Source organism: Herpailurus yagouaroundi, unplaced genomic scaffold (assembly GCF_014898765.1).
Source record: "Herpailurus yagouaroundi ecotype Mexico unplaced genomic scaffold, PumYag 191, whole genome shotgun sequence".
In the NCBI taxonomy this organism is placed as follows: Eukaryota; Metazoa; Chordata; class Mammalia; order Carnivora; family Felidae; genus Herpailurus; species Herpailurus yagouaroundi.
Window position 1 is genome coordinate 18616809 of NW_024412422.1, and position 22107 is coordinate 18638915.

Sequence of the window (22107 nt, forward strand, 5' to 3'; positions counted from 1 at the left end):
GCCCCCGGCGTCGCAGCCGGGACGCCCAACCTGCCACCGCCTCGGCCCCTTTGCTCCACCAACGCCACGGACAAGGGGAAGGCCCCCCCCTCACCCTGGGCAGCCCCCTCGCCCATCCGCGCCTCTCTGGTCTCCGCCTCCTCAGGAGGTGGAGGAGGGTCCGTGTACCCTCCAGACCGAGAAGACCCTTCACTTCCGAAACACACGCACGCCAGCCCACCGCTCGCTGTCGTTCGGGGCGACTTACCGCAGCAGACGACCCAGGACACCCCGGCCACGCTCCGTGCAGGACGGCCCGCAGCCCGCAGCTTTTATGGAGCATGGCCGTGAGGGTCTCTGCGGGTTCTCTGCAGGGGCGCCACCTGTGTGCCTGGGGGCGGGGTCTCTGCAGGGGCGCCACCTGTATGCCTGGGGGCGGGGTCTCTGCGAGTTCTCTGCAGGGGCGCCACCTGTGTGCCTGGGGGCGGGGTCTCTGCGGGTTCTCTGCACTGGAGGGGAACCCAAGCTGGACCTAGGACGCCCGCTTAAAACAAAATTCCGTTGCCCTCAACCCTCTCATTTCCTCCGCACCCGGTGGTCTTACCGAGATTCCCGCCCCCCCCCCCCCCGCCCCGTTCCCGTGTTGCTAATCGGTGGGTTCCCAGCACTCACACCCCACACCCATGTCCCCTGCCTCGGAAGCGCTCCCTGTGTCCGGCTTCTGGGGTGCCGTGCTCCGATGTCCCCTCCGCCCCCCTCCCCGGGGCCTCCCGGCTCCACGGAGGGGTGCCTCCGGGTCTATCTGCGGAACCCCTTGGTAACTCCGTCCGTCCCCACGGCTCACTTCTGCGAAAGCGCTTCCCAGATCCACCCACTTTTATCCCGTCTCCCTCCCGAGGCTGGCTCGGGAGGGCAGTGACTTGTGTCCGCTTCACTGGCGTCTTCGCGGTGTGGTTCTCAGCCACCGAGCCGGTACCGCCACTCCTGCACTCGTGTTCCCTGGGCGTGGCCGAGTTCAGGAACCCTGTCTACTCAGCCACCTGCGGCACACGCCGCGCACCCGAGTCGCTTGTCCTGCGCGAGCATCCATCCGGGCCTGGGACCTGGACACGGGTGCACGCCGCCCTGCCAGGGCTGACGACTGGGATGCCAGCACACCAGAACAGGAGAGGCCAGCCGCCCGCGTGGGCAGCGGCCGTCAGGCCCCGAGCCCCAGCCTGTGGCCGCACCTCGGTCCTGCCACCGGCGGTTTCCTTTCTGGGCCCCGGCTGCGCAGGCGCGGCCACCCCACCCTCGTCCCCGCTGCCCAGGCCCCCGCCCCACCCCCTCCCACCCCGCTCCTGTCCGTACAAGGGTGCGATGGGGGGGGGTGGGGGGGCGCCAGGGGCAGCCCTCCAAAGGGGGCCTCCGCGGTCCCGGCTGCTGTGTGGCCAGGGCTGCTCCTGGCCCCGGGGCCACCACACCCGCCCTGTAAGTGGCCAGGACACCAGGCTTTGCTCCAGGGCCTTGGAGCTCCTACCTTAATCTGCAGTGTCTCCGCCCTTCCCGGTCCGGCCCCCAGGCCTGCAAGCCGGGGGCGGGCAGTCTGCGCACCTTCTTTCTGGACAACACGTCCCTTGTGTTCCCTCTCACCCGACCTCTGTCTTAAATCCACTCACCGAGTTCCAACCTACACCTCCGCATACCTGGCTGGACGAGCTTCGGCAAATGCCTACACTCGCTCTCTGCCATGGTCAGATTTAGAAAACGTCTATTGCCTCCCTGCTCCTTTGTGAAGAGTCCTTCCCACCTGGTCCCCAAGCAACCAACGACGTGCCTTCCACCTGCTCTGGGATTTAGGACCACGAAATCCTGCACCCCGTGCTGCTCTGGGCAGAGTGTTTCAAGGACAAACCCACGTGACTGTGTAAGTGGCGTATTTGCTAAGCTGTGTTCCGTCCCGTGCGGTTCCATGTTTATTCACCAACGCAGGGATATTTGGGGTGTTTCACGCGTGGGGCTAGTACAACTAACTGTAGAAATTTCTGAAGGCTTTACGCAAGTATCTACTTTTATTTCTCGTGGGCAGACACGCGGACATGGGCCTACTAGACCTGCGAGCTAAGAGTCTGACTGGATGGAAGCCGCCAGGCTGTCTCCCAAGTGCCAGCCGGCCGGGCCCCACTCTGCAAGACACGACTCCGGCCGCCCCGTGTCTTCACCCATATTTGATGATGTCGGTCTTTTTAATTTTCACAGAATTTTAAAATGTTTAAATTGAACCTAATATTAAATGCACCCATAGCAGTGGGCGTAGAATGTTCTCTCATTTGGGTTATTAACTGCATTTCCCTGCTGGCAAACGATACTGAGCATTTTTTTGCTTGCACACTGGCCGTTCGTGTATCTTTTATAAAATACGTGTTCAGGACACTGGGTGGCTCAGTTGGTTGAGCATCTTTTTTTTTTTTTTTTTAATGTTTATTTTTGTTTTTGAGAGAGACAGAGGCAGAGCATGAGGCAGAGAGAGAGGGAGACACAGAATCCGAAGCAGCTCCAGGCTCCGAGCTGTCAGCACAGAGCCTGATGTGGGGCTTGAACTCATGAACTGTGAGACCATGAGCTGAACCGAAGTCAGTCGCTTAACCGACTGAGCCAGCCAGGCGCCCCAATCTCCCTGTCTCTCTACGCCCTTCACCTTCTCCTGCTCTCTCAAAATAAAATTTAAAAAGTTAAAATCTTTCGCACATTTAATAAAAAATTTGGTCTTATTGAATTGGAAAATGTTTTTCTACCTTCTAGACAATTCTTTTGTCAGATACACGTGCTATGCATTATGCTGCTGTCTCCCAGTTTCCGGCTTGCTGTTTGTTCTCTTAAGTATCATTCAAAGAGAAGACATTTTTAAATCTGCTGAAGTCCTGTTACCAGGGTTTCCTTTTTTCTGGCCAAATTTCTCCGTTTTCTCCTAGCAGCTTGATAGTTTTAACTTTTTCATTTAGGGCGGTGATCTGTTTGGGATTAATTTTTGTGCACCACGTGAGAGGAGGGTCAGTTTCCCACCTCCTCCCCTGTAAGTAGCTCTTCCTGCAACATTTCTTTCTAGAAAAGACCATACTTCACATCTTCCCCTACTGAGCTGTCTCGGTACCTTTGTTGCAAATGAACGCACCACATACGTATGAGTCTACTTCCGGACTCCCCAGTTCATCCCAGTGATTTCAACGTGCGCATTTTACACAAAACCAACACTGCCTCCGTCCGTCACTGTGGCCTTACAAGTCTCAAAATCGGGCCACATGACTCTTTTTTTTAAATTTTTTTTTTTTAACGTTTTATTTATTTTTGAGACAGAGAGAGACAGAGCACAAACGGGGGAGGGGCAGAGAGAGGGGGAGACACAGAATCCGAAGCAGGCTCCAGGCTCCGAGCCATCAGCCCAGAGCCCGACGCGGGGCTCGAACTCACGGACCGCGAGATCGTGACCTGAGCTGAAGTCGGACGCTCAACCGACTGAGCCACCCAGGCGCCCCCACGTGACTCTTTTCAAACTCTGTTCAATCTTTCTCAAAATTGTCTCGGCTGTTGTAGATCATTTTGCATTTCTGTATCAGGACTTAAACCAGCTCCTCAATTTCTAGAAAAAGCTTGCTGGGATTCTGACTGGGATTTCACTAAATCAACAGATCCGCTTGGGGGAAATTGGAAATTTAACATTGCATTTTCTACACCACCAACATATCCCATTTAAGAGCTCTTTTCTTTTCTTTTTTTTTTTTATTGTTTATTTTTATTTATTTTAGGGAGAGACAGAGACAGAACATGAGAGGGGGAGGGGCAGAGAGAGACGGAGACACAGAAACGGAAACAGGCTCCAGGCTCCGAGCCATCAGCCCAGAGCCTGACGCGGGGCTCGAACTCACGGACCGCGAGATCGTGACCTGGCTGAAGTCGGACGCCTAACCGACTGCGCCACCCAGGCGCCCCAAGAGCTCTTTTATTTCTAAGTGACCTTCTTTATTTTTCAGTATACAGGTTTTGCTCACATTTTGTTAACTTTACCCTGAAGTATTTCACGGTTTTGATGCTAATATAACTAATCACATGTATTTTTATTTTATTACTGTACCGCTTCTCTTTTAATTTCGGTCCTAATTGTTCCCTGCTAGTTTGTAGAAATACCGATGATTCGTGTACGCTGACCTTGTACCTGTTCTCTTGCCCAATGCACGTGAGTTCCAACAGCATCTTGTAGCTGACTGAGCATCATATCATCTGCACATAAACACCATTTTGCTCCTTTCTTTCCAAACGGTGTGATTTTTCTTTCCCCTCCTTTCCTTCTTGTGCTGCCTGGAAGCCCAGTACGATGTTGAATACAAGTAGTCAAATGGACGCGCCTGTGTTGTTTTTGATGGAAAGAAAGAAGCGGTCAGTGTTTGCACCATTAAGTATGGGGTTGGCCGTTAATTTTATGAAGTTGGGATCAACTCCTGTCTTTGCCGAGTTTCTTGAACAGGTGTTTTAATCTGCTAATATTTTGTTTAGGGTTTTTAAAACAATTCACGGTGCTCTTGGTCTGTAGATCTCTTGTAACGTCCGTGTCTGGTTTTGGTATCAGGATACGGCTGACCTAAGGGGTCTGGGCATCTGTCTTCTCTCCAGGAGTTGTGTACGGTCGGCATCATTTATTCCTTAAACGTTCAGTAGTATTCGCCAAAGCTAAGCGCAGCTCGTACTGTCTCGGGTTTGCCAACGTATTTTGGGAAATTTGTCAATTTTTTCAAAGATGTAGACGAACAGTAGTTCTGGCTATTTTTGCTCATTTTTTTTTTTTTTTGAGAAATTGTCAACATTTTTTTTTTTACTGTGGTAAAGTATACGCAGGAAACTTCGCCATTTCAACCATCTTTAATTGTGTAGTGGCACAAAGTGCATTCACACCGTTGCGTAGACTTTAAGTTCTAAAATCAGCATTTCTTGAACTAGAATTCTTCAACTTCAGACATGCCGTTGAATCTAGCACTGTTTTTACATTAGTTCTTCAAGGTGGATTCATCTTGGGCAACTAAAGCTCTGTGCCCTCCGACCTTCCCGTGCCCCCCTCCCCCCCGGCCCCGGCACCCAGCATCCCGCTCTTGTGGGTCGGTCTTGGATCTCACACGTACACGACATTGTGCGGTGTTCTCTAGTCCCATCATTTGAAGTGTAAAGCTGCCAAGGGAAAGGTTACAAATACGGTCGGGGTTCACCCTCGAAGCCTTGGCTGTACGAGAGTGGTCCTCGCGCACAAGAGACACCCACTCAGCGCCAACTGCCTCCGTTTCCCCGAGCGGGCCGTCTGTCGCCTGTGCGCACGGGAGAAAGGAGTTCTGGGAGGCTGCTCTGATGAAAAAGCGCTTGAAACAAAGACACAGAGTAAACGGCCTTGTATAAAATAACAAATTTTATTCCTAGAAAATATTTTACACTAACTGAACACATGCACACACGCACACGATACGTAACCACACGCTGAGTAATTTCCTTTTAATAAATGGACCACATACTAATATATTACAATTTACAATAGAGGTTTTGAAGACACAATGGGGGAAAGCTTGGTCATTCGTTTATAAACCTTCCATAAATTACAAAAGAAAGGCAGTCTGAAAAGTATGTATAAAGAGTAAAAACAATTTACAAGTGGACAAGAATTACAAAATAGAAACCATCAAATACATCTGCCGGCAACTTTGCAAGTCTCTTGTTCGAGTGCCAGTGGTGGAGACTGGTGTGGAATCGATGTGAACAGACTGAGATTTCGGGGGCTGTACGTGTGGCTTGTGCATCGTGGGGGCTGCTCTACTGTGTGTTGCTCGCTGCTGGGGGCTGTGAGGGGGGGGGCGGGCACTGGACAAACACGGAAGTAACAAATGCATTTGCCACGAGAGGGGACACGGAAAGCCATGAGCCTGGTCGGCTTCCTGGCAGGTTGGAGGAGTGGGACTTGTCCGAACAAAGTCCCTCCCTCCCTCCCTCTCTCTCTCTCTCTCTCTGTTTTTGAATGATCTGAGTAAGTAAACATTTCTTTTCTGTGTTTCTGTGTTACCCGGCTGGCTTGGAAAGACGAGAAGCCGGGATTCGGAATGCACAACTCGAGTCCAGAGCAGTGTGTCTGTGGGGGTGACGAGCGCTGAATGTACAACACGTACGAAGTGCACACCGTAGATTTTATTGGACAGTACAAACCATTGTGCGTTTATAAGGCAGAACATCAAGGCGGTTAAACTAGGAGTTTCAAGACCAGAGTTAGAGTGAGTTATGCGTCATGAGGCAAGCATTCTGGAAAGGGGGTCAAGGTGGAAACCAGCAGCTCTTTGTCCTTGCGGTGGCCTTAAAGTGCGCGGTGGGGCAAAGAGCGTTTCTCTACTGGTGTCAGGGGAGAAGAGTGTTTGTTTAGGAAGGTACTTGAGTCATGAAAGCCCTAGTTTGGAATTAAGGAGAATTACGGAGGTGTGGGAGTTGTCCAGAAGCACATGGGTCATTTCACTGCACCCAGCCTTTTCAGCAGTTTCTTGCCTTTGGAAAGCAGCCCCTTTTTCTTTTTCGAGGACATTTCCCTGCCTCTCCCAGGACTACCAGTACCCATAGATGACGTAGGTGACCCCGAATGGAGATGGGCTGAGGGGGATGACGCTCTCCTTGCTGTACCTGAACCCTCGGGAGGAACCTAGTAGGTACAGTGTGACAGTTTATTGAGTGCGTGCGCGCCAACAACATCCATCCACTCGGTGACATCACACTGTCCCCGTCTCCCACCAGGCAAGACAAGGGGCGGCCCGCGGCTTCCCTCGGGGTGGAAAGGGGGCCCCGCAGCGGGCCCGAGGGGGACGGCCTGGCCACCACCGGCTGCTTTGCCGTCACTTTGTCTTCGGGGCTGGGGGGCGGCCGTTGCTTCGGCAAAACAGAGCTGGGTAGTAATTTACTTTGTAAGTCAAGACCAAATGCGGGAGCGTGGGAGGTGGGGGTGCCGCTTTGAGTGGAAGTGGCCGAGGACCCCTCGGCATCGTACGAGCGAACGCTCTGCAAGGGGGCTTCGGGGGCTCGGCTATGGAAGTGCGGACCGTGGCGGGGACGTCCCCGGGGGGCGGGCGGGGGGTGGGGGGTTGGTGGGCTACAGCAGACGGCACACCGGTTGAAAGAAAAGAAAAACTAAAATGAACCTCAATTGCAATCAAAGGAAGCGTCGAGCCCTTGTCGCCTTTCATCATTTCCAAGCGACTGGAGATGAGGTTTTGCCAACACAGCGCGCGCCGCGGTGCCCGCGGGTCCTCCGCGCGCTGGCACCCGGTGCGTCCCGTCCCCGTCCCCGCGCTCGACGCGCCGGAGACCCGGGTCCTCCGCCCCGCACCCCTCGCCTCCCCGGCCGCAACCTCTGCCTAGCACGGGTGTTCGGGAGCCAGCAGGCACACGAGAGGCGCCAAGGGCCTGACGCTTGCTTGGATTTAAAATCAAGGTCTCGTTCCAATGGAAAACACCTAGTAAAGCATCCCAAAGGACACCTGAAGATACCATCTATGCGTCTGAGGCAATCATTGGAGCTGCATGTGTCGCAAAGCTCAGTACTGCACTGGGGCCCCCGCCCGTGTGCTCGGAACACGTGTTTGTGCTTTGGCGAGGAGCCTCGGCTCGCTCGCGAGAGAGAGGTACGGTGGCCCGAGCGAAGCTCGCCTGGCACGCCAGCCGGCCCGGGGTGTGTTCGGAGCCAGTGCTAGGCAGCTGCACGCCCACTACTCATCTGCTTGATCTCGAGTTAACGTGTTTGAGAGTGAGATCTCCTAGAGTAAACAGAGTTGTGAGCTTGTGCTTTGTCCGAGGGGGGGCTAACGATGCGATATGCAGCTTCAGTTATGAGGAGACATTGGAACATTCTCTATGTAAACAAACAATTAGCCTGTTAAGAAATATGTTCCCAATGTTGGCCTTTGAAATGTTCTTAATGGAGACAGTAGGAAATGATTTTTCAAGATGATTATTCTACTACAGATTCAGTTGCTTTACAACTGAGGCCAGTAACGGCCTGAAGTTTTAGGTCCAATGAGTTTTTGAGACATATTTCTTTTTTTTTTTTTTTTTAAACCCCACAGTGAAGCCTTAAGTCTACTGCACTCGTCCGTGTAAGGTAGCTTAAGTTGGTATCTTTATAGGTATCTTCAGCTGCTCACTTACGTGAAGGGCTACAGTGCCTGATTAGGGTGTGAAATGAACACTCTTCTTCTGTTTCCAAGCAGATGAGCAAAGAAATAAAAATATATATATATAAAAATGTAATATATAAAAACTGGCAGTGATGGAAAAAAATAAAAATGAGACACTACACATGAATGTAATCTAATAGTCAGTTATGCTCGAGGAGCCCTCGGGTCTGTGGTAAGAGATCTGAAACCCTGGCGGGGCAGGCGGCCGCCAGTGCCCCCTGGACGGAAGGACTAGCCGACCCCTTCGCTCTCAACCGAACCGGAATGTGCGACTATGCTGTAGGACGGGGGCTCCCTTGGTGAGGAAAGGCGGGTTTGGAAGAATCGAGAGGGTCTGTTTTGGCGAACTAAATAAGCTTGCGTAAGAATCTCGAGGCACAACCCCCAGGGAAGGGCGGAGACAAAAAAAGATACAAAAATACCAGCACAAGGACTGTGGCAGGCCGTACGTGGCAGAGCGGGACACAAGTCAAAACTGCTGGGGGCGTGTGCTTACCCGTTTGGCCTTGGAGCGCGGCGGTGCGTCTCGGGAGTAGTGACAGGGCGCGTCAGAAAGGTAGACCTCCACGTCGTCAGGCACTTCCTCCAGGAAGTTGGAAGGGACAAGGCCTTTCTGCCCATTAAGTTCCCCCTGGAAGCACAGAAGAACGAGTTACCCTGTTTTTCCGGAACCCGACTTCCTACTCCAGCCGCGGGAGGGAAGCTTCGAGCCGCGTGGCCTGCTGGGTCTGTTCTGGTTCAACAGCGGAGGAACTTCCAAAGGGACCCCGGTGTGTCCAAACCCACCCTGCTCACGGGAACAGCCTCACGACACGCCGACCGAGCTCCCCGGGGTCTGCGTCTGGCCGGTCTGGGCTGACGCTGAGGCACCTGTGTCTCAGGCAAGGGGCCCGGGGCCACTCCTGGGCACCACGGGCTGGGATGCCCTCACGGAGCGGCCGTCGACCCCGGCTGCCCTCAGAATCCCTACGGAGCCTTGAAAAACACCATCTGTGCGGCACGCGGGTCCAGACGGACCGAACCCATCCGGGGCGATGTGACGTGAGGGCAAGACGGGGAGCTACTGATCCGTCCGCACACGTCATCTCTCTAAAAATCCAAACAACGTGTGCAAATGAAAGCACCTGCTGACCCCTCCTCGGACGATACTGCTTCCCTTCCAGAACGTTCTCTCCTTTCCATATCTACACAGGTCGCCATCCACGGGACATCTGTACCCAGCAGGTCACAGCCACCTAATGGCTTCTTCCCCACCACCCCCAACACAAACCTGCCCCCGCGGTGCCCAGAACCAAGTCCCAAACTGGTGACCCCCGGTGTGCATGGGAATCTGCGTCCCTCTTCACAAGTCTAGGAAACGGCGGCATGGGACGGGCAGCCGACTCCCTCAGAACCAGAAACCGCGCCCAAGGACACGGCCAACAGCGTGAAAAGGGAACCTACGGGATGGGAGGGTACCTGCAAGCCATTTATCTAGGAAGCAGTTAACGTCCAGGACGCATCAAGCGCTCTCAACACCACAACAAGAGACCGATTAAAAAACGCACGGGCGCCTGGGGGGCTCCGTCTGTTAAGCAACCGACTCTTGATTTCAGCTGACGTCATGATCTCACAGTGTGGGGGTTCAAGCCCCACTTCAGGCTCTGCACTGACGGCACGGAGCCTGCCCGGGATTCTCTGTCTCCCTCTCTCCCTCCTCCTCCCCTGCCTACGCTTTCTCAAAATTAATACACGTTTTTAAAAACGGACAAAGGACTTGCATAGACACTTCCCCTGAGAAAAGACACATAAATGGCCACCAAGCACATGAGAAGATGCTCAACATCGACCGACATGAACGTCTTAGAGAAACGTAAGTCAAAATCCCAGGATACCACCTGACATCCGTTAAATGGACAGGACAGAAAACAAAATCAATTAAAGAAAAAAACGACCAGAAAATAGTGTTGCCGAAAACACGGACAAGCCAGAACCCTCGTGCGTTTGCTGGTGGGGACGTGGAACGGAGTGGCTGCCGGGGGCAAAACCGTCCAGCAGCCCCAGTTGAACGCAGAAGCACCACCCGACCCAGCGATTCCACTCCTGGGCCCAGACCCCCGAGAGCTGGAAGCAGGGTCCAAGGGACGTGTCCGTGCAGCACGCTCACGACTGTGTACTTCACGGGAGCCATGTGCCCCTGACGGGGGTGAACGGGGAGCCAACCCGTGTCCCCACCGCGGAGCAGCACTCGGGGGCGGACACGTGCTACGACGCGGACGGCCCCGCGGGACTCGTGCCTGGTGAAGGCGGGCGGAACAGAATTCACGCGGTGACCGCATTTCCACGAGGCCCCGACAGCAGGCGGGTCCACGCGGACGGAGGGCAGACGGGGGGCCGGGACCAGGGGTCGGGGGGTGGGGGAGGGTAAAGGCTAACTGTGTTCAGTGGCGACAGAGTCTCGGGTTTGCGGGACAGCGACCGTGTGGCGTCTGCGTCACGCCGGGAACGTATCCACCACCACTGAATGGCACGCCTGACGACGAGGACGGCCAATTGTACGTTTTTGTGATTAAAAATAAAACTTAATTAAGCAAGAGAGGCGGCCCCAGGTACCTCCCACGTCTCCCCTGCAAGAACTCTCGCTGGGCTCGGGACACACGTGCCCGGGGGCACCTGCCCTGGCTGCGACCCTGGAGACCCCTCTCCCCTTTCTGGCGACCCCCCAATCCTCCTTCCTGAGGCCTCAGCTAACTTTCCTCAGCGTCCCTTAGACTCTCTCTAGGACACGTGCCCCCGGGCCTCTGCTCACATCGAGGGTCCCCAGTCACATCTCCACGCGGGCACTCAACCGTCTCCGCGGCCCAGACGTCTCTCAGGAAACCCGGCCCCACCAGACTCCCCGGCAGCATCAGAAAACTCGGCTCCTTCGGGTGAGGCCGCGGGCGGCTCGCATCTGGGGGACGTGGGACCATGTCCCGTGTCCCGTGGGAACGCACAGCCTCACGCTCAGCTCCCTGGTGGTGCCGTGTTCACCTCAGGCAGGCCTGCGGCTCCCCGACCCAGGACGGCCCTGTGCACGCTGGCGTCCAGGCGGACCCCTGCTCCGGGCCTCCCACAGGCCGTCTTAGGAACGCACGCGTCGGAAATGCTCACGACCCCCTCATGGTCGCCCTCTCTGCTATGTGCTGCTGCATCTGACCTTCTGGTGGCCACTAGAATCTTCCAGGATCAACGGCACGGAGGCCGCTCCGTCTTGGAGAGGGTCAGATGTCCTCCAGCTCGCTATTTGCCAAAGCACGTTTTTCTCTCCACCGTGTCCTTATGCCCGTGTTCCCAAGGGCACCCATCACCTGAGGCAGAATCTGGGGGTCCTCCCCGGATGACACTCTTACCCCAACTAATGGCCTGAGCTCTGGGTGATACAGACGCCAGCTTCTGTCCACTTTCCTCCGTCTTTTGGCCCAGCCCGCAGCCTGTGCCCTGGCCTCTGGGGCCCCCACCGCCCTTCAACCACCTGCAGGACAGGAAGCCTGGCACTGTCCCACTCACAGACCCTTTAGAGTCTCATCCAGAAGAAATGGGACAAAGCGTGAGAGGCCTCACTAATCAGGACCTGCACGAAGTGAGGACCCTTGAGTCCCACGTGCCTGAAGCCGTGAACTCGTTGGACTCAAAGAGAAACCTGCCTCACAAAGGACTTGATGGTTTCCCAACTATTCTGATAAAATAAAGGGGGTGGTGGGGAGGCTGGTGCAAGATGGGGGCCCTGTCCCCAAGCCACCACTGCACCAGGCCCCCCGCAGTCCTGCCAGCTCCGTGGGCTCGGAGGGCAGCTCTCACAGGAGGCGCCCAGCGCAGAAACACTAAGATCAGCCTGTCGGTGGGCATTCTTAATAAAGTAATCGTAATAAAACTCTTTTCCTCAGCAAATGCCAGGAGCCATACCCCCAGGAGCACCAAGGGGGGGAGGCCGGGCCCCCAAGGCTACTGGGTGGAGACCCAGAGCCCGGGCCAACGCTGCCAACAGCCATCAGCCCAGAGGACGGTCGGGGAGGAGTTCTACATTCTGTCGGTGTGAAATCATTAAGTTTGCTCACTCGTATTTCTTTCTTCTCCTGTATGAAAACACATTTGTTACCTTACAAATAATCAGAAAGTTAACTTGTTTGGTATGTGTCTGGATGGAAGAAAATCTTAAATACAAGAATGTGGGAGGGCGCCTGGGCGGCTCAGTCGGTTGAGCGTCCAACTCTTGGTTTCAGCTCAGGTCACGAGCTCACGGTTCGTGGGTTCAAGCCCCGCATCGGGCTCTGTGCTGGGAGCGCGGAGCCTGCTTGGGATTCTCTCTCTCCCTCTCTCTCTCTCTCCCTCTGCCCCTCCCCGCTGCTCTCTCTTTCTCTCTCTCAAAATAAATAAAGTTTAAAAGACAAAGACCGCGAATACATGTGTCGTGTTTACGGCTTACACACGTGGGAACTACCCCTCACAGAGGGGAAGGGGCGGTGCGGCACACAGCACGGCCTTTCTGCATCAGGCGGGACCCCGCGGAAGGGACACGGGGCAGGCGGGCCTCTCGGGGAGCCGAGCACACAGCAAGCACTAACTTCAGGGGCGAGAGTATCGATCGCGAGGCGGTGCCTCCTGGGGGCTCCGGAAACTTACGTAATAGAAGCCATCTTCATCGATTTCACCGAACACGGTAATAATGTCTCCCGTGCAAAACGTAAGCTCCGCCTGTAGAGACGAACATCAAGTTAGTGACACTGGGCCGCACAAACCAGTAGAGTTTTTGTTTTTTCTAGGTTCTTCACCATTGCCCTACTGGCTTCTTTCTTCTCGTTATTTTGGTGTGGAGCCACTCCCTCAGTCGTCGGGGAAGAAACGCAGGAGGCCGCTGAGCGCCTGTAAGCACAGCTCAACGTGAGGCCCCCCGAAACGAAAAGCGCCCCGGCGCTGGGTCTGAGGCCACAACTCAAGACCGCTGCTGGGCTCCCCCGGTCGCCGTTCTTTGAAAGTAGCCAAATAGTTAACTGGAAAAACCCTGATCTCAAGGGAGACGTTCTCTGCAGACTGGGGACCGTTACATAAATTACCGCACCCCCCCCCCCCCCCACTGAGCGCCAAAACAATCTTGACTCAGTTCTTAAATGCCACTCCGCTCAGTGCCAGGCAGTGGTGGAGGGCGTGAGAAAACAGGAGCACGTGAATGCAGTTTATCTCCGGACCTGGAAACGGGGGAGGGAGGCGCGCATCTAAGCGCCACCAGGCCTGGCGCACGAATCAATCTGCACAGAAGTGCCTGGTGAGTCAGTCGCACTCCACGTCTGCACCATGAGCTGGGGGTGGGTCCCCTTCCGAGTCCCGGTGCTTCGTGGCCACGCTGGCCCAGGCCACGTGCAGAGAGGACACCGGGCCTGTCCCTCGGCTTCTTGCATGTCGGGGCGGGGGGGGGGGGCGGCGGGAGGGGGGACGTACTGCTCTGCTTTCCCTCGGGCTTTATTTCCCTCGTCAAGACGACCCTCCGGGGCCACCCCCAGCAGACCAGGATCACAGCTGCTCTGCCCGGAGTATCCCAGATGGGGACCTCCCAGCCACAGCAGTGACCTTGGTCAGCACCTGCCGTGCTCTGTCTCCTCCCTCCTGACTCCCTAACGCCATTCACCGCTCTGGTAGCGCCCCCTGTGGACGGTTCCAGTGATGGCGGGAGGCCAGATCCCGGTTTCCCGGGGCAGCACCGCAGTGAAACCGCGCTCCGGGTACCTCGACATCGATGTTCGGTGAGCTTTCCCTGGGGTCGTAGTCATACAGGGCCACCACCCTCCGAGTCGCCCCCGGGTGCCGGCCGCCTCTTCGGCTTCTCTCTGTTTACACACAAGAAGAAAGCTGTCGTGTGGTTATTTCAAAAGGAGAGGTGCCCCCTCCCTTGCCCCAAGCAGCACAGCAGGCTGCACTTGGCCGCTGGGACCAGACCCGCACCCTCTCAAGGGGGCCAGTCGCCCTGGGCTGCATGTTCTAGTATCTCTGCTCGGGCACAGCCCTCCCACCCCCAACCCCCAACATACACACACACAGTGACAAGGACACTTTCCTTTCCCTGGTGTGTCCATCAGGCCAGGAGACCGGTGAAGCCGAGATTCTCCGGAATAATAAATCTAAACGATTTAGAACGTTACTCCTGAAGGAAGTTGGCATTTGTGCATTTCTTCCAAACACAGCCACTCTGCGCCTAGAATTGGTTTCTGGAATTCGTACAAATGAAAACCATGGAAGGCAGGTATTTTGAAAGCACCTAAAGTTGGTTCTGTGCCCTGTCAATGGTTTTTAGCTGGCACAGGGCCCGGCTGTGCAAAGGTCCAGAGATCACCCACACCTTGGCTCCTGCCCAAGAGGCACTGCTTAATTTAGAGAAAGCAGGGCACCATTGTAGGGCCTGTGCACATGCTTCCTTGAAACAGAGAGGAGAGTTATTCCAGGGATCGATTAGAGCACTCCCGGGCTTGTTAGTTTTCCAGGGCAAGTTGCAAGTATGAATTCCTGCAGGTGGCAGTAACAATGAAATTCACCCTTTCCGGCATATGCTGGGTAAGCTTTGAGGAGCTCACACGGTCCTATAACCACAGCTGGCAGCAATCAAGGTGGACAGTTCTGTCACCCCCTAAAATCGCCAGGTGCTTCTCTGATGTCACCTCCAGCCCCAGGTAACCACCCGTCTGCTTTCTGTCCCGAGACTTTTACCTTTCCAGAACGGCATTTAAGTGGAATCATCCCAGATATAGTTTTTTTAGAAAGTGGCTTCTTTCATGGGGACAATGCACCTGAGACCCACTCGTGTGACCGCGTGTATCAGCAGTCCTACTCTCCCGCGCGAGGAGCAGCCCCCGTGTGGACGCATCAGTTACCCGATCCGCCTACCAGGGGAAAGGCACCTGAGTGTCCCGCTATGGGTGGTGCCCAGGCAAGCCCCCTGTGAACACCCTGTGCAGGATTTGAGTGGGAAGTTCTATTCCTGTGGGGCGAGCACTCAGCGGGGGAGCGGGGGGACTGTGCCGGAAGTGTGTCTAGCCTCGGAAGGACCTGCACACTGACTGCAGAGATGCCCCACGCGGGTTCACCTCCGGCGGACGGTGTGCTGTCTCCACGTCCCTCCCATGCATGGTGTGCCCCCGTGGCTGTAGCCGTGGGTGAGTCCTGGCCCCATGCCATGCCTTTAATTTGCATTTCACTGATCACGTGAAGCATCTTTCCACATGCTTGTTTCCATGTGTCCTCCTTGGTGAAGGATCTCTTCAATCTTTTTTCTTTTATTTATTTATTTTGGGAGAAACCAGGACAGAGAGTGAGCAGAGGAGGGACAGAGAGAGACGGGGGGGGGGGGGGGACACAGAATCCAAAAGAGGCTCCAGGCTCTGAGCTGTCAGCTCAGAGCTCGACGCGGGGCTCAAACTCACAGACTGTGAGATCGTGACCTGAGCCGAAACCAAAAGCTGGACACTTAACCGACTGAGCCCCCCAGATCTCTTCAATTTTTTGTCCCCATTGTTATTGGTCATTTGCTTTCCCGTTGTTGAGTTTTGAAAGCTTGTTATGCGTCCTCTGAATTCAAGTCCCCCTTCAGCTGGGTCACGTGCAAACCTTTTCCCCCAGCCTGCGGCCTCTCTCTTCCTTCTCTTCACGGTGTCTTTCTCAGCCCAGAACGACTCGATTTCCATGAAGTCCAACATCAGAATCTTCCTCTTCCGTGGCATGGTTTTAGTGTCACATCAAAGACAGTGCTGCCTGACCACCACCAAGTTTTTCCATGTTTTCTTCTAGAACTTTCACGGTCTCAGTTTTTATATTTGAGACCGTGTTCAGTTTTAAATTAATTCTTCTGGTTTGGTGGGCGTATGGCCCGAGCTTCATTTCCCCACCGAATCCAGCACCTGTTATGGAAAAGACTGTCCTTCCCCATTGAACAGCCTCTTGACCGTGGATGAGAATCCGTGGACGGTGTTATGTGTTGGTCCGTTTTGTGGACTCTGTTCCGTTCCATTGATCTGTGTGCCTGTGTGTCCTCCGATTCCACCCTGTCTGGATTCGTCTCCCTGTATGGTCTTACAATCCCGTTAACGTCCGCTCTTCTTTTAAATCTGCTTGGGCAACAATAGTTCCTTTGCCTTTTCAGACACGTTTTTGGCTTAGCGTATCGATTCCAAATAAATCCCTGCCCAGACGTTGACTGGGGTTGTGTTGCATCCACAGGACAGTCTGGGGATGCGGGAGGTCTCGCCGCCCCAAGTCCGGGAACACGGCGCCTCCATGCACTTGGGGATCTTTAGCACACAGATCCCGCACCCATCTCGTTAGACTCACCCCTCCCCCTTTCGTGTCTCTGTTGCGTTACCGTAAATAGTATTACTTCTTAAATTTCCATTTCAAAATTTTCACTGCTAACATTTGGAAAGAAAACTGCTTTTGCATCCAGTGACCTTGCTAATAAACTCACTAGTTAATTCACGGGATCCTTTGAGATTTTCTAGATTTTCAGGTCACCTGTGAGTAGAAAACGTTGAACATCTTCTTTACCAGTCCGTACACCGTTCCCTCCTGTCTCCCCGCGCGTGGTGCCCGAAAGGGACTGAGAGGCAGACACCGTCGTCCAGCCTCAGCCGTGGGAGGGGCGTACTCAGTCCGTAGCAACTAGGTACTTCCTAGTGCTAGAAACGCACGTGGTATCTCAGTCTGGTTCCTTCAAAAGTCATGTTTAGGAAAACAGAATAAAATAGACATTTAATCTAACCGATCACATGGATCGAGCTGGTTTCTGGCAGAGCGCTTGTTGGCTTTCCGGTCCGCGGCATACGGAGCCCGCTCCCCCTCTGAACCGGGCACGTGTCTCCGGGGACAGAGGCGGCGTGTACTCAGACGGCTTCAGCCTCGTGGACGTGACCCGGGCAGCACATTCACAGGAGGCCTCGACTATCAGATGTGGGTTCTAACTTCAAATGGCGCGTTCGTTCCCACCAAAGAGACTGAAACGCATTTGATGTGATTTTGTGACTGTCCTTAAAAATACGCGTATTCTTTGAGTCGTTCAGTTTTGTCTCTGAAATCTCATTTCGAGCTAAGTTCACCTTATGTTTTGAAGTATTAAAACCTTAAACACGAATGGCATCAAACGGATCTGTCTCCTATTTAGAAAAAGCAAAGGCGCTTCTAATGAGTAGATTTTTCCTGCACGTGGGCAAAATCACAGATCACACACATAATGTTGCTTAGAGTCACTGAAAATAGTCTGCTGTGTGTTCACGGGTGCTCGCGGACTGGCTCGTGATAGGCGGGGCCATCGGGTCCACGTTACAGGTGCAAACCCTTGATGGCTTCTGGAGAAGCAAGGAAGAGCGTGGCAAGACCTCATCAGACTCTGGGACTTCACCACCGACGGGCTGATGTTCGAGGCACGTCACCGACGTCTCAGTCCGTCCGCGCTGCCGGGACAAAACACGGTCACGTCTCACAGCTCTGGAGGCTGGACGTCCGAGACCAAGGCGCCGGCAGATTCGGGGTCTGGTGAGGACCGGCGTCCTGGTTCACAGATGGCCTCTTCTCGCCCTGTCCTCACAGGGTGGACGAGGCAAGGGACGTCTGCGGAGCGTCTTTCAGAGGGCAGGAATGCCCCTCCGACGGCTGCACGATCGTGACCTCAGCTCCCCCCAGATGCCATCGCCGTGGGGTTCACATCATAACTTAAAATTTTAGGGGGACACGACATCCAGTCAAAAACACCCTCAGAGCGGTAGTCTGTTTTGTAGACGGGACAGACTTTAAGTAAGGCTACGCTTCATCTTCCATTAGAAAATCTTCTGTGTCTGCAGGGATATGTCGAGCACGTACGCCCATAAAGCGTGTAGGACTGTTCCAACCTGGTTTGTAGAGTGGATTTTGCCCCAAAAACTGGATGGTTAACTTTCGGGTTCTCTTGGGACGTTCATTTGATTTTTAATGTTTATTTTCAAGAGAAAGAGAGAGAGATGAGGGTGAGCAGGGGAGGGTGGGAGAGAGAGGGAGACACAGAACCCCAAGCAGGCTCCTGACTCCGAGCTGTCAGTGCAGAGCCCGACACGGGGCCTGAACTCACGAACTGTGAGATCGTGACCTGAGCCGAAGTCGGACCCTCAACCCACTGAGCCACCCAGGCACCCCTCCCCCGTGATGTTTAAACGGCACAGACTGGACCCCGCCCACACGCCTTGGGCGCCCGAGAGCCCGTGGCACGGCTACGGACCGCCGGGGGGGGGGGGGGGCGGGGGGCGGGGGTGAGGGGAGGAACAGCCCAACCAGCAGGTGCAGGGGAACAGGGGCCGGTCTCTTACCTATTTTCTCCACAGGCGTGTTCAGAGGAAGGAACCCTTGCCTCAGAAGTTGGTCCATCATATCCTCGTCGTCGGCTTGGATCTCCGAGACCATGTTGCAGGGAATAAGGCCGAGCCGGGCACAGGTCTCCCCCCGGTAAAAGCCATCGGCGTCTTTGTCCCCATACACCTGGAGCCGGTGTGAAAGGCCAAGGCGGCAGGACTGTGGGTTCACAAGCGCCTCAGCCCTGCCAGCACGTCGTCAGAACACGCTCGAGCGAACGAGACCGCGGTCACCCACGCACGCCCTGCAAAGCCGCGCTCCTGCCCTCGGCCCCCGAGTTCCTGCCCCAGGGTTTGGACCACGTTGCTCTCCCCATCAGCTGGTGGCGGCGGGGCCACAAGTCGGGGCTCTGGCTCCACTCTGTGCGCAGCCTGCGTATCTGAACTCACACAGCGAAAGCCGCGTGCGATGACCCCACCCGCGGAGAGGACGTCTAGACCCCGCGCGGCGGTGTCTCCGCCCGCAGCAAGTGGCTTCCTCCGCCAGACGGTGTGGCGTGTCAGGATTCCAGAAGTTAGGAATCTCATCTAACCCAGAGCTGTTCATCACTCTCTGGGGTCACAGCACCACACTTTAAGGGCGTGTCTTACTGAACACGTATCATAACCACGTTCAAACGCAACTTGGCGTGCCCTCTGGGGAACCCGAACACTTAGGGCTCAAGGGCTCTCTGTTTCCCTCTGCTACTGAGCACCAGGCTTTCTCTCCAGCTCCTACTTCAGACTCACGACGTCCCTCCTCTCTGCTGCTCAGCAGGCTGGATATTGAATGCAACAGAAAAAAGCCAGCCATTGGGACGAACTAAGAAGCTAAGGTATGGTGAGACCGCTCCCCCCTTCCTCGGGTGCCCCCACCAGCCCTGCAGCCCCCAGCCGAGCCCCCACCTTGATGATCTGTCCCCCCCCTCCCCCCAAGTGCCCCACCAGCCCTGCAGCGCCCAACTTGATGATCTGTCCCCCCAGGTGCCCCACCAGTCCTGCGGCCCCCACCTTGATGATCTGTCCCCCTCAGTGCCCCCCCCAGCCCAGTGGCCCCCAGCCAAGCCCCACCTTGATGATCTGTCCCCCCACCAGGTGCCCCACCAGTCCTGCAGCCCCCAGCCGAGCCCCCACCTTGATGATCTGTCCTTCTTTAAAAGGAAGCTCTTCTTCTGCAGCATCCGGATTTGGGGACATGGTGAGGGGGTCATAGTCAAAAAGAGCCACAAAGATTCGGGCTGGGAGCTCTTCTGTACCAGGGTCTGTTTCCGACTCTTCATAGAAGTCTGGAGAAAGGTGGTCTCGCTCACTGTATTCATCTGGGAGCAGGTGGGGACAAAGACAGAATGCTAGGTGATTCCTGCCCACCATGCCCCCCCCCCCCCCCCCCCCCCATTGACTCAGAAATGTGTGCTGTTAATACGAAATATGGCTCAGGGAATAAGGATGGCTGAGACACTGGAACTCGTCTTTGAAAAGAAGTCGTGGACCGACACCAGCGGGTCTGAGTGGCAAGTCGCTGTCATCAAACACCAGTGTGAAGCCCCGCCCCGCGTGACTCCGTGACAGGTGTGTGATGCTGGGCGGCCTCACCAGCCGCAGACCCGAGCGAGGGGTCAGTGGGGACGGACAGGCCATCCGCCACCACGCAGAGCGCCACCCGTGTCCACAGCAGGCAAGGACGGCGCCTTCCTCCCGTGACCGAGACGCATTCGTGTGTGCGTCTGGGGTCATCCGCTGAGCTGTCCGCTCAGCTCTAAATATTTCAGCAGAGGGGCGCCCGGGGGGGCTCAGTCGGCGAAGCGCCGACTTTGGCTCAGGTCACGATCTCCCGGTTCGTGAGCTCGAGCCCCACGTCGGGCTATGGGCTGACCGCTCAGAGCCTGCAGCCGGCTCCCGATTCGGTCTCCCTCTCTCTCTGCCCCTCCCCCACTCACGCTCGGTCTCGGTCTCTCAAAAATGAATAAAACGTTAAAAAAATTAAGTATTTCAGCAGCAACAAATGCATTCTTCACAAAACCCCCCTATCATCCAGCTGCTAAAAATTATTCTTTGAAATCCTACATATTCGCGTATATCAGGTGTCATCGTCGATGTCGCTGTATGCGTCATTGTGGCGGGACCGTGCTCCCACGGCAGCGGGAAGCGAATGGGAAGCGCCACTGAGGCAGAGCGTAGGCGGCTCACACAGCCAGCCAGGCCCCCCGCGACCAGGCCCCCGACGGGAGGACGCCACAGGGACGCAGAAAAGACAGGAGACCAAGTGAAGAACCAAGCCACTCGGTTTCCTTCACCAGAAGGAAAAAAAAAAAAAAATTAGCTGAAAAATAAATCAAAAGCACTTTAGCAGCCGAAAAAGTGGACTTTTAAAGCGCAGTGCACTGCTGACGTTATTTAAGTTGGGGACCCTTTAAGGACGCCTAGATAATCTAGAAATTCAGTGATCTCTCTTCTGCCAAGGAACAAGCTTGTCAACGGGGGGCGTCATTCGTGTCCTAAGTTTTTATTTTGTTTATGGTCAACGGAAAGACCCCAGGCGTTTCCCCCTACTTTTCAACGTTACCTAACTGAAATCGTGGGAAGCTACATAAGCCACCCCGTGGCCTCCGCGGATCTCGGGTGAGCGCGTGCAGGGGGGAGGCGGAGAAAACAGTCAGCAGCACGAAGGCGGCCGGCTTCTACCCGGGCAAGTGGCTGGCGCGCAGAAGGGGCCCGGTGCCCGCGACAGCACAGCCAGCAGCGCCCTGCCCCGGGCAGACAAACGGAGAACGGCCGGGAAGGCAGACTCCCTCCCAGGGGTTCTCGGACGTCTCCGATGGCCAGACGGCGCGAGGGCCGGGGACTAGGTGCACTCCTAGGCGGAGGCTGGCCACGACGGCCATCGTCCTTGAGGGTCTCGAGCCACCCCCGCGGTCTGCACTGGCCCGCACACCCTCGGCAGCTGGCCCGGCTCAGGGACCCCGACGGTGGCCACACTGCCCGAGGCACGGAGGCCAGGGCAGGCATCCGAGGCTGGGTCCCGGCGAAGGCTCCAGCCGGAGTCTCCTGAAACGGGGGGAGACCACGGCAGAACTGCCCACCTGCCCCATGGGCTCTTTCTGGTGGGGCAGGGCGTGGGAGTGTGGGCAGGAGGGGGGCTTCACTGCCTCTTCTTGCAGAGAAGGACTGTGTCCACGTGGAACGTGGCCATGGCCCTGGCCTCCCCAGAGACCGCAGGGAGCGGCCGGGGGTCCGGCCCGAGGAGGAGGAACTCCCTTCCAGCCCTGGTCTGACCTGGTGTGGGCACTCCTCCCTCTCTGTCCTGAGGCTATGACCCCGGGTCACCCTGGCGGGTTCGGGGGGGGGGGGGGTCTCTCCAGGAGGGAGAAAGGGTCTGCACACCATGCGCCTGGACAGGACTCCCGAGTCCAGCCGTGCCGTGCCAACAAGCATCGTCTTGTACGGGTGAGACCCGGCCCTCCCTGCCTGAGACCGGCAGCCTTCACCGGTAACGTCCGCGGTCATTTGTACAGGGAAAGAGGAGTCGCGTGTTAAACATACTTCACGCCATCCCGTTT

General features: G+C 55.7%; 1 protein-coding gene across 9 annotated transcripts in view; it reads right to left on the reverse strand.

Moving 5' to 3' along the window:
- Positions 1 to 5386: 5386 nt before the first annotated feature.
- The window catches only part of RIMBP2 (RIMS binding protein 2), a 170687-nt gene continuing 153966 nt past the window's right edge, over positions 5387 to 22107 (reverse strand). For 5 of the 9 annotated variants that reach the window (XM_040444113.1, XM_040444107.1, XM_040444115.1 and 2 more), the window contains 6 exons: positions 19685 to 19869; positions 18530 to 18698; positions 13938 to 14038; positions 12840 to 12911; positions 8695 to 8829; positions 6553 to 6910 (listed from right to left, as the gene is read on the reverse strand). In XM_040444113.1, the coding sequence (XP_040300047.1) occupies positions 6671 to 6910; positions 8695 to 8829; positions 12840 to 12911; positions 13938 to 14038; positions 18530 to 18698; positions 19685 to 19869 (902 nt within the window). In that variant the 3' untranslated portion in view covers positions 6553 to 6670. Of the gene's footprint in view, positions 6911 to 8048; positions 8218 to 8694; positions 8830 to 12839; positions 12912 to 13937; positions 14039 to 18529; positions 18699 to 19684; positions 19870 to 22107 lie in introns of those variants that run through there. The other 4 variants (XM_040444110.1, XM_040444114.1, XM_040444108.1 and 1 more) reach the window with 2 other exon arrangements.